At 40.8% G+C, this 12,219-nt stretch overlaps 1 protein-coding gene across 1 annotated transcript; it reads right to left on the bottom strand.

Annotated features, from left to right (window-relative positions):
• Positions 1 to 295: 295 nt before the first annotated feature.
• LOC103721892 (putative protein phosphatase 2C 6) lies at positions 296 to 8,268 on the bottom strand. The gene is made up of 4 exons (XM_008812269.5): positions 7,826 to 8,268; positions 4,358 to 4,642; positions 2,389 to 2,494; positions 296 to 1,739 (listed from the first exon to the last, which is right to left on the bottom strand). Exons 1-4 carry the CDS (start codon positions 8,216 to 8,218, stop codon positions 1,423 to 1,425), a joined length of 1,101 nt encoding a protein of 366 aa, XP_008810491.3. The 5' UTR covers positions 8,219 to 8,268; the 3' UTR covers positions 296 to 1,422.
• Positions 8,269 to 12,219: the final 3,951 nt, after the last annotated feature.

Genomic DNA, 12,219 nt, shown 5'->3' on the forward strand with positions numbered 1-12,219 from the left:
GCAACAAACAGTATTAGAGTAGGTGCTCTTGTATCTTTTGAAGACCTAACCATCTAAAGCTCAAGATCCGTATGATAGCCCTTGGAATGTCTTTTGTTGAAGGACACTTAGGCCTCCTCTTTTTAGCGGATTTGATTGCTGCAACGAAAGTTGAACATCTACTTTACCCTACGCAAGGAAATATAAAAACCTTGCCAATAGCTAATTTATTTGGCATTAAAAATACATCATTCTAAGCGAGCAATTTTTGAGCTTCATATGATATTTTTACCATCAAACAAGAAGCCAAGAACTCTTTCTTGTCGATATGCTGCTCTTTATGTTGGATTAGGAGAACTATTTTTCAGTTAAATACATGGCATTCAGTATTACATATCATAGACCACTTCTTTTATGACAACCAAGCAGAATTCCACCGGACCAAATTCCCAAGGCATCTCCAAATCAAAACGTGGATACTTGGTAATTACTCGTCTGAAGGCATTTTGCGCCCACCTCCTCCAGAGAGTCAGTCGGATGGCCGTGGCAAGATGCTTGGCTGAGTCACAAACCTTGTAAACATCTGAAGGAACACCAATGCTTCAGATCCCAAGATTGGATTCGGACATTGGATTCCGACGCTTCTGATGTCTGTTACGCAGTACATATAGTTCCGAAAAGAAAAGAATGTGGCAATTTAGAGTATCCGCAAAATCCAATTCTGGGTCAGATGCAGAAACGCTTCATCAATATTGTTCAGTCCTGCTCCAACAGAGGACCGATTGCAGAATGTTGTCACAGTCCATGCGCTAACAGGGTTCTGCCCCAGCCAAACTTTACGTGTGCATTCAAGTCATGCTGTCCAACCAAAATCTCAGAGTCAAGGTTTTCCAAACACAGATCCTGTATTGGTGGCAAGGAGTCACTTCTAAAATCTAGCAACAAAAAAGAGCAGTTTTGTTGCATACAAGGCAGATGAACAACCACAGAGCAGGAGTCCAGTGAAAATCTCTGCACACCTCATAGAAGAATGCTTTGGAGGCTGTGGTCGCAACAGGTGAATCAGGTATCATCACTGCATAAACTCCAAGACCATCCTCTTGGGGACAGGGACATCATTCTCATATTTCTATAGGTAGCAGCAACCAGAATTTTACTATGCTTTTTCCTGAGGATGGACAGCATTAGCAATTGCTGAGCCAGCCTAGAGGCACATCCTTGAGATTCATATGATTCGGATGCTTGAGGAAACCAATTTCTTATAAAATCATGTTCTCATTCTATCAAAAGCAAAGGTTGCCATTCAATTGGAAACTTCATGGCCTTCCAGGAGAGAACCTGGCTTCCGAATTCCGAAAACTAAACAGCATGATTCTTGGACCATGCAGCTACTGGATGAACGGGAAAGGATGTCTGGAGCCTCAACTTCTGAAAAGCTTCCTCTCACTGTCTCAGCCTACGTCTGCTCCTGGATTTCAAGTCCACTACAATTACAGAGATGTTATCGGAACTGTTATTATGATAAGCCACTCTAACGAGATGATCGGCAACAGCCTGAGCAGGAGATGGCAATGCTTGGTCCACCAATCCACTACGGCGGTGCCTCCTGAGAAGACGACAGGCCACATCCCCGGCCTCTTCATTGGACATCACATCCCAAAGTCCATCACTTGCTAATATCAAGCACTCATCATCTTCACTTCGAGGCATAAAACTGACTTCTGGTACAGGAATTATGTGAGGTCTCATATACCGATCACCTGAAATCCAGAATTTCTTCTGCAAATTAGCTAGGAGACTGTAAGCTCTATGGTGTACTTATCATTAGGAAACCAACATAGATGAGATGGAGGTTAAGTAAGGGCCCATATGGATTGCACACCAGGAATATAACCTCTGGTGCAGCAAATTTACCAATGCAGTTGAAGGTCATAAAATTAACCAACTAAATTGACATACTGTGTTGATAAGTTCGCAACTGGCCCGGGCCTGCTGTAAATCAGTTTCATGGCCCCTAGAGCAAAATCAACCTTTTTAATGTGCGTGCCTGGCTTACTTGGGGATTGGAACAATTTACAACGATCAAATGCAAACTGACTGCTGCTGATCATGGTAAGTCAGCAAACCACAAAGAAAAGGTTGTCAACAGTTTGAATACTCAATACTTACAATTTATGGTAACTAAATAGCAACTAGTTTAAACCGTGCCAATCACAAATGTTCTGACAATACAACAACCAAGATTGCTATATCTGTAAGCTAAATGACAGATTAGCGGCTTTCTTCTAGCATTATTGATGAGATTTGTATAGAACTTGGATGCAATGCAAGAATCAATAGGCACTAAAAAGTTAAATGACCAAAACAGAGGGGGAAAAAACATAAAGCAAAGAGGAAAAGAGTACAAACCTATGGCTCTGGACATGGCAAGAACTCCCAATACCCGAGGCCCATTCCAGTTTATGACTCTTCCTCCTCCATTTTCAATCCTCGCGAGTTCATCCGCTATATCAGGCTGTTATGAAACACTGTAAGAAATAAAAAAGGGAGCATAGGAAGTTGGAAATAGCATGATGGAGATATACACATCTTTGAGGAAGAAATATAAGGCCGATGAAATCTCTATGATCATTGTTGAGTATATTAATAGACTGACATCATTTGAGACAAGCAATCTTTTGGATAGCCCTATATTATAAATCAGACCAGTCCGATGATCCATTTGATGTACGATTCTCTGGACTGCTAAGCATTTTCAGATGAAGTAATCATATAAATGTACAATTCAGTGAAATCAGGCAACCACAGATGCAGGGCAACTAAGAAAGCAGCCTAGTGCATAAGACTTCCACCATTATAGGGTCAGAGAAGAGTTAGATGTACGCAATCTCGCCCCAGCATACGGAGAGTCTGTTTCTGAGTTTGAAAACCGTGACTCTAGAACATAATGGAGCAAACTTACCGTTATGCCAAGGTACACCCTCACAGATGCAGAGCAAGTAGCAGAGTTATTCCTTGGCAAGAGTTGACCAACTCATTCCACAAGGGAGTTCAAGCATATAAAGCCAAAATAAAACATATCACCTTGATAATAAAACCTTAACATAGTAGTCAGCATTCAAACATGATTACGATCCAACCAAAGTCCAATAGAAATTAGCATTATAAACAAATCACAAGCTATAGAAGTTAAATATTATTATACATAATGACGAATGCTCATACACCAAGAAAAAAAAATTAAAGCAGCACTCTAAGGGCAGAAGTACTTTGACTCAAATGAGAAAATGGCTCATAAAAGTGGGGATTGATCATATTCTTTACACCTGCCTACGGGAGTGCCAGAGAAGAAAAAATGATTGTACATTCATATCAAACTCATTGGCTGCAGAACCAGAATTAATAATTACGAATTATTATGATAGTTCTCCTAGCGGGTCTTGACATCTCCTTGTTTTTCTCTGAGTGATGGTAGGAATGCCACCATTCAGGTCCAAACCTGGAATCTCTCCCTGGTGCATGTGCTAATGAGACGGGTGTCAACCAAATGACCCAAGGCCTATTGGGAGGGAAAGAAGAGGTTGCAAGAGCTCTAATAGCTAGAAATTCTTAAAAGAACAAACGTCAGACATTAAAACAAATATTGAGAAGGATCTCAGTGCTCATGATTGTGCCATGATGGAGGCACCCCACTATTGTCCCTTCCCAGGTGGTGTCACCCAGGAGGGAGATATCAACAAATCAGTGCTCATGATTTTGATTTCCAAGATAGTCAGGAGATCCACATTCATCTACTTAGCAAATCAGAAACAACAGTATTTCTTGACAATGTGTTTTTGACAGATAAGAGTAACTCTTGATCCAAGAAAAAAACAACAGTATAAACAAGGGAAAGTGGAAACATCATTCATGACAAGCGGTAATGTCTTGCTGTCTCTAGGGTACAGAGAATGATATGACATTGCTCAGATAAATCTACAAAAGGCATCCACTTCCAGCGGGATGTCATTGCTCAGATGGAGCTGAGTATGCTTAAGTGTAACATTAAACAAAAGATGCTGATCCCTCAAATGTTTAGTCATATCAATCAAGCTTATTTTTCAGTAAATCACATGAATTAATAACTGTTTGCAGACAAAATGACATCTATGGAAATTCATTCTACTTATCAGCCATCTGAAGGAAGCGATCTGATGAAACTTTGATCTCACAGTTACTGTGACTTATTGAGCTCATTTCATCCAAGAGATGGTGTTCACTGGACAGTGAAACACAGAGAAAGTGCATTAAATAACAACAAAAATGGAGACAGTGAAATCTGTTTGTGTAGGGAAATATAAGATAACTTATGTTGACAGGAAAAGTTCATTACTGGAACCTTATGATCAACAGTTAGCTGGATGGCTTGATTTCCACGACAAAGAATTGCCCTCGAGTCACCACAATTAGAAGATATAATTTGACATCCCGACACGAGAACCACTACAGCAGTTGATCCAACTATATCTGGGGCTACAGCCTCTGCTATGACCTCATTATCAACCCTCTCAAAGCCATCACAAAATGCCATCTCCCACCTCCTCTGCCACCCTTGTCCATCATTTAATCTCTCCCACTCTTCTGCCACAACCTCATGAATCCGTTTTGCACAATAATCAGCCACCTGGATTTCACCAAAGAAATGTAGTAAAATAACATCAATCATCTGCAGTTAAGAAGAAAAGCAGAAACATTGAGTGATCTTGCAAGTTTAATATTCCACAATATACAACTGCAACTGTTCATTCCATGAGATAACTACAAAAATCTTCTCCTGAGTTTAATAGAGCTGGTGGCATGAGGGTTAAGCTTGGAAGTGATGGCAAAGAATATTACTAGCTTATAATTTCAATTAGATCCATATTTGTTAAAAGATCCTAACTGTTCTTTGCAAACAATTTAAGCACCGGGGTCATAAGACGGGTTCTGTTTTTTAAACATCAACATGAGGTCCATTGCATAAAATATATTTTGGACTCCTTACCGAACAATTGGATTCATCAATTAAACATTTTGGTTAGAGGGTGTTAACTGGCTGAGCTGATGAAGTCTTTTATTTTGATACAGGAGAGCTGAGTTTAATTCTACATTTGCTCCCACCATCCTAGTGCAAAAAGAATTAAACATCTTGAGGAGCTTCCCCGTGGAAATTTCGAGTTCTCGAGCGAACGAGATTGACGGTCCTGCATTGGGGTGTCGTCACCCAAATCCTCTGTTTCGTCAAACAAGGAGCTCAACGGTGCAAGTGGGCGATGCATAGGATCATGGAGGAGGCAGCTGATAGATTGCAGGAGAATTTTACGTCTTCAATTTCTTTTTCTGATGATGAAGAGCCTGCCGGCTTGGGAGGAGGAATATCATTTGATCTTGCTATCCAAGCATTGAAGAAACAGTGAAACTTGGGATTTGGGAAGAGATTTTTTTGACGCTTCCTCTCTCCCAGGGTTATCTGTTATTCAAATTTCAAGAGGACGAAAATGAGCTAGTCTTGCAGAAAGGAGCTTGGGTTGTAACTGGCCAAATACTTGCCATTGAGGAATGGCGTAGTAACTTCATACAGGGAGGGGACTTGCTGACAAAGGCTCAAACAGCTTGTGGAAGAGTGCTTGTCCTCTGGTCATCTTGTTCATCTGGCAGAATCTCATATGAGATTGAGTCCTTCCACTCCAGTTACAGTTAAACAGGAGATCATTAGTCTTCTCAGGATTCCTCCAAAAGAGGGGAGTCTGGTTCTATCTGGGCACCCCTTATCAGGCTCTAGACTACATTGCAGACACAGATAAGGTTAGACAGTTGCAAATGGAGGAATCATCTCTTTCTGGTAGGTCTATTCTGCTACAATCAGTCCTCTTCTCCACTGCTATATACACCATGATAAGTTGCTCTGCTACATTAAAGGGAATTGACAAATTAGAAAAGGGATCATACAGAGCCTTATGGGGTCAGACAGCTGATGAGAGAAAGCTTCATTTTGTTGGGTGGAATGACGTGCAAACCTAAATGCTATGGTGGCCTTGGTTAGAGTTGGAAGGACAGCTCTTTTGGCTAAGGCTGCCGGTCGGCTTATTCTTGGCTGCAGATACTTCAGAGCAAAGTCATTATAGCTTGGTACAGATACGATGAAACCTGGGATGGCTATAAACTCAACAATAAGTGCTCACAAATCTTTGGAAGCCTATACGCAATGAAGCTTCCTCTGTTAAAGAAGAATCTACATGGGTTATCAGTTCAGGTAGGGATATCAATCTTTATAAGCTTCCTTTATAATTATGATGACACTCTTACTGTGGCTCATATTATTACTTCAGAGAGGACATGATGTCTCCATAAATTGTTCTCTCTGTTTCATTCAGATGTTGTGCATAGACTTCTCAAAAAAAACTCCTATTCGTAGAAGCAGTTGCAGGATCAGACTTGTTGGGACCCAAACAGAAGATATAAAGTCTCTCTCAAGGACATGTATAGATTAATCTGCAATTATGATGCTGACCAAATTAATCCGTTTTGTTCTTTACGGTGGCAACAACTTCTAGCTCCTCAGGTTAAATTTTTCTGGTGGAAAGTTATTTCTCTGGCTAACGAGTTCATAATAGCCACCAAAAGATCTCAGCTACAATAGCTTCCCCCACCCTTTTGCTTATCTTCTTTCTTGCTGATAGTTATGGTTGCCCTTTCACTCATATTTGATTTTTGAGAAAATTATAGTGACACTTAGAACATGTCCTAAAGACAGCTCCTAAACTTTAAAAAGTTTCAAACCAACCCTTCAAATTTTCAAATTGTTCTAAAAGTGGCCCTTCCATTTATTTCCGTTAATAGAGTGTTGGCACATGATGATCACACTATAGCATCAAGCACTTGTACGACAAAATACCCTTGATATATAGTGAATGGGTAGAGTACCAAAGAATCTTTCGTGTGAAATAGATCTCAATGCATTTTTAGTATATAGCTCATAGTTAAAAATCATCCAATGCACAGATCTCAAAGTACTATGAACTCCTTCATTCATCCGCTTGCATAGATCTCTAAGCATCTTTAGTATATGACTCATAGCTAAGAATCATTCGCAACACAAATCTTAAAGTACTATGAACCGCTTCATTCATCCACCTGCATAAATGTAAAAATATCTTTAATATATATGAGAACCCGTGCGGACATGTATGTTTAGTTCCATATCAATTAATCGCCGAGAAGATCTTGAATACTTATACGGAACTAAGAAACCTAAAAAAATAGTTAGCCTTTTTGAGTGAGTTCCTATATTGTTACAATATATAATCCATAGGTAAGGACCATCCACGACATAAATCTCAAAGCACTCCAAACCCCTTCATTCGTCTCTTGCACAGATCTCAAAGCATGCTTATTATATAGCCCATGTTAAGGATAACCCATTGTATAGGTCTTAAAGCACTCCAAAATCCTTCCTCTATCCTTCTGCACAGATCTCAAAGCACTCTCAGTTAAAGATCATTCAGCGCGCAGTTCTGAAGTGTTTTGAACTCCATTCATCCGCACCATCAAAAGATATTTGTAAATGTTTGAAGAAGGTAGGGGGACTTGGGTTATCTATAATGGCAGGCTAATAGCCTCTGGTTGTGAAGCCGGAGAATCATTTGGGAATGATAGAAATTTGAAGACTCGATTTGCAACATTTTAAAGTTGGGATGCGTCCAAAGTCAGTGTCATTATAATTTTCTTTTCCATTTTTTATGTGGGGTACACCGTACGAGAGTTCGCGAAGACGGCAAGTCACTTATACAAAAAAAGATAAATAAATAAAAGCGGCAAGTCAACGTACCTGGCAGCCTCCATGCCCATCGTACACACCGAAGAACCGCACGTGCGAGATCCTGCCCGAGCCCGGGGCCGCCTCGCACCCGCCCACCTCCTCGCACCTGAGATCCATGAACTCCGGCATCACCGCCACGGCGTCCTCCATCTCCCCCCGCCTCCCCACCGTCGCCGCCGCGCCCCACATCTCCGCCCCCCTCCTCCCCACGCACCTCCGCCTCCCCCTCGCCTCCACCTCCGCCGCACTGGCGGCCACTTCATCCGGCGCCGCCGCCGGGGCCGCCAGGGCACCCGGAAGAGCGGGTATCTCGCCGGAGCTGGCGGCGCTGCTGATGCCGTCGTCGGATCCGAGGATGAAGGCAGCGGCGCTGGGATCAGGATCAGTGGGATCGGACTCCATGGCGGAGAGATGGGTGGGGAGGAGCGGAGAGCAGAGAAGAGGAAGGTGGAGGGGTTTCAGGATAAAAGGGGTCGTGAGGGGAGACCGAAACCAACGGAGGGATGACACGTGGGAAGATGACATCAGTAGACCCGATGGCGTAATTGATGCCGCTTCGCGCGAGAGCATCAATTTAGGTCATGCGGGGATACGTGTCGAGTGGAGGAGAGTGACAGGGCGAGATCGCTTTCGGTGGGGGGGGGGGGGGGGGGGGGGGGGGGTGTCTGCGTGTAAATTGGAGCGATCAATGTGGTCGTGACAGCACGGGCCCATGGAGGGAAAGAGAGGAGCCTCGTGTCGCGATACAGGGGAGGTCCATGCGGTCTCGGAGGGTTTATCCACCTGAGAGCCTGAGATTGGGTTGAAGATGGCAAGGCGAGCACGCTAAAGATCCACCAAAGGGACATTGGGCCATTAACGATCTCAGTCTCCGTCTTTGATCGCGAAGGACCTGGGATATGCTTTCCAACGATGTTTCCAGGTAATATCACGCAGAACAAATTATTTTAATTTTTTAAACAATCATTTGATCTAGAAATAAAAATTTGTTTTTAAATTTTTTAAATTATAATATAAGTATATTATTATATTTCCTATTTATATTTATAAATTTATTTAATATATTACTTCTCTTTTTATTATTTTTCTAATCAAAATAAAATTTTGTATTAAAATAATAATACATTATAAGTATAAATAGAAATAATAATCCATTAATAATAATTAATATATCTTCATAGAATTAATAAAAAAATATTTTTCATAAAAGATATTGTTAGTTAATATATAACTAATATTAAATTTATTATAATATATTTTATAAGATTAATAAATATATTTATAGAATATATTAGGGGTAGTTTTGGTATTATATAGTCAAAAATGTTGGATTCTCATGGAATACTGGACATGTTACACATGGTTACATGCGGATCTATAATCAATAGAATGTAATATACCAAATGTGATGATTTTAGATCATAGCATATTAGAACTAATCATGGACTAAACCTCATTTTTAGTCTGGCTTTGGTCTAGATATATTTAAAAATTGATATTTTCTATGACCAGTTCTGGCTCATGATCGGCTCTGTTGGAGATCGTGTTATTTCGAGATAAAGATCATTAGTGATCTAAGATCATTTTGGAGATCCCATTTATGTTATCGAACACTACCAAAGTAATTTACGCGTACAAGATGTAATGCATCCTCTGAACCATACCTACCTTGAGGGCGCTGAAGAGTTGATTCAATGGTTCCTGAGTCATGCTTCCTTCGACAAAATAATTCATACTAATGATCACGTGCGATGCCATGCCTATGCAAACATAAATATAATTTTAAGAAAAAAACTTTCAACAAAAGTCAATTTTATTTTATTTTTCTTTATTACGCATGTGTGGTGAGGTGCCTAGAATCGGGCTAGGCTAGGCAGCGCACTTGCCCAAGGCCAACCTGAAAAATTTTCAGCTTGAGCCCAGGCTTGGTTTGAAGGCCTATCGGGCCTAATCTAAGTAAGCTTGTTTAGGTTGAAAGGCTAGGTTCGGCCCGAATTGGCCTGATAATTATTTCCAAAGTGGCCCAAGATGCTCGGGCTAACCCTAGGGGCTCCTGTAGAATATCAAATTCGGCTTAGGACCTGGTTGAGTTCAGAGCATGAGCATCGAGCCAAAAGTTGAGCTCGAGCTCCAGACAGGATGGGTTGGGCCAAGCATCTGCTCGAGTGTAGCCTGAAATTTATTCTGGCCCTATTTTTAAGGTCCAAGCCCGATCCGAATAGTTTTGGTTCTGCTCAAGACCCGATCCAAAACCAGTCCAGCCTGACGGGCCTCGAGGCTACCCAGGCTTATTTCCATCCCTATCGGTAGCAAGGGAGAGGTGGGAGTTTCAAACGGTTTCCGGGTAATCCACCTTTTCCAATATTTATGGGCAGATAACTCTACAACCCACCATAAGAAGCATCACTTCATAATAACAAGACAAAGTATATCCGGGCTTCTTCGTTTTGTTTTTATTTTTATTTTATTTTTTTATAATGCTGGCTTGACTCTTTAATAGACTCTTTTGAGCTTCGTTGGATTAGGAAAAGTGAAACCCAAGCATTTTAAAAACTTGGCTCTTTTTTATTAAAAAAAAAGACTTGGCTTATTGAAAAAGGCTTATAAAAGAGCTGAGTCTAAACATCTTAAATTGGAAAAGAGAAAATACATAAAAATTCTACTTGGCTAAATAAAAAGCTCGGCCATTCTAAATTTTATTGATAAATGAGACAATCATAATCATAGTCCATCAAACTCAGCTCAAATGAGCCAAGCCTAAACAACTATTACTGAATAACCAGCAAGTGGTGTGTGTTATCTCTATTCTATCTACAGGCTATGCGAGTACAGATTATAGACGATGGAGGGTTTTATGGGATGAGATATAGTAGGGACTCTTTTGTATTGTGGCTAGAGGCTTTAATTGCATTGAGGGCCCAAAGGATGAGAGAGTTCTAGAATTTTATTAGTATTAATGAGTTGCTTGACCACAGATTTAGTGGCCCTAGATTCATATGGTGCAACAACCGGCTGGGACAGGCCAGAGTGTAAAAAAAAATTGAGGCCTTAGCTACTACAAATTGGACTCAATGATTTTCTAATTATCAGGTGTGCTACCTTTCTTGCATTGCCTCGGATCATTGTGCTATTATGGTTTCTACTATTATTGCTATTCAGTGTCGCTCCCCATTTAGTTTGAGAAAATTTGAATTTTCTATCCTCAATCTTATAATGTTGTGAAGACCACCTAGAGAGTTCTTGTCAAGGGGGATGATATGTATCAAGTTACTCAAAAACTTGAAATCACCAAGCGCATACTGTGGAAATGGGATCGGGATTGTGTGGGCAAATATCTTTAGGAAAATTGAAGAAGTGAAAAAGTCTATTTGTGATGGTGATTTGCCGGATAGATTGGTATGGCGGATATCATGTACATCTAAAGTCAGGGCCAAGGATATCTATAAATTATTTAGGAATGTCCTCGATGGTAGAAAGGATAGTGCTTGGATATGGAAGCTGGGCGTGCACCCCTGTGGTGGAGTGTTGATGCATAAGGGGTTAAATGTTGCATCTAATTGTGACCTTTGCCCAAATGTGGAGGAGTCTACGACTCTGTGTTCTTTTTCAATGCCCAAAGGCACCGTAGGTTTGGCAATTATCCAATGTCCCAGCTGTATTTTACGCATCACCATCCGCATTGGAGGTTTTTTTACAGCATCCGAAAATATATGGTTATAAACCTGAAAGCAGGACAGATTGCATCTACTCTGCTTATGTTGCCTTTCATATGTGGCTTACAAGGAATAAATGAATCTTTGAAAAATTATCTTCTTCATCAAGATTCTAACTAGAAACAGCTTTCATGCAAGCTACTGAAGTGATTCAGAGTGAAGAGGCTGATACGGACACTTGGACTCCCCCACATCATACTTGGACTCCCCCACATCATTATCTCTCACCAGAACGGTATTCATTATCTAGGAGCCCCCACCCCCAAGCTTCATAAAGGTTAATTTTGATGGTAGTATCAGTGATAGAGCCTATAGAGGAGGTGCATGTTCTGTGATCAAAGGTCCGAATTCTCAATTTATTTCAGTGAGTGGGAGACAGCTTTTTGACCCATCTATTTCGGGGCAGAGTTGCAAGCTGCTTGGGAGGAGATGCGATATGCTACTGTTTCTTTGAAGGCTAATCATATGCTCCTTAAAGACGACTTAATAGTAATGGTCGATTGAATTGGATTTCGAAACTCTCCAGATCTACCACTGATCATCCCATATTATTGAACATTCGGAGAGTCGTCGATACTTGTACATTGTTTACCATAATTCATGTCTATCGAAACGCAAACAGTGCAGCTGACATAGTGACTACTTTTGTTGTCAAACACTGGTAAAATTTTATGGACAACTTTTTTCTAG

The sequence above is a fragment of the Phoenix dactylifera genome, chromosome 1 (genome assembly GCF_051530095.1).
Source record: "Phoenix dactylifera cultivar Ajwa chromosome 1, Ajwa_hap1_PhDact_Kaust_v1.1, whole genome shotgun sequence".
In the NCBI taxonomy this organism is placed as follows: domain Eukaryota; kingdom Viridiplantae; phylum Streptophyta; class Magnoliopsida; order Arecales; family Arecaceae; genus Phoenix; species Phoenix dactylifera.

What these genes read in the sequence shown, in the direction of transcription:
- LOC103721892 (XM_008812269.5), bottom strand. Translation starts at nt 8,218, where the DNA reads ATGGAGTCCGATCCCACTGATCCTGATCCCAGCGCCGCTGCCTTCATC. An exon ending in AGCTAACTGTTGATCATAAG is followed by an intron (nt 2,495 to 4,357) that starts GTTCCAGTAATG and finishes GTTTCATAACAG; the next exon opens with CCTGATATAGCGGATGAACT. An exon ending in TGCCATGTCCAGAGCCATAG is followed by an intron (nt 1,740 to 2,388) that starts GTTTGTACTCTT and finishes TCTGGATTTCAG; the next exon opens with GTGATCGGTATATGAGACCT.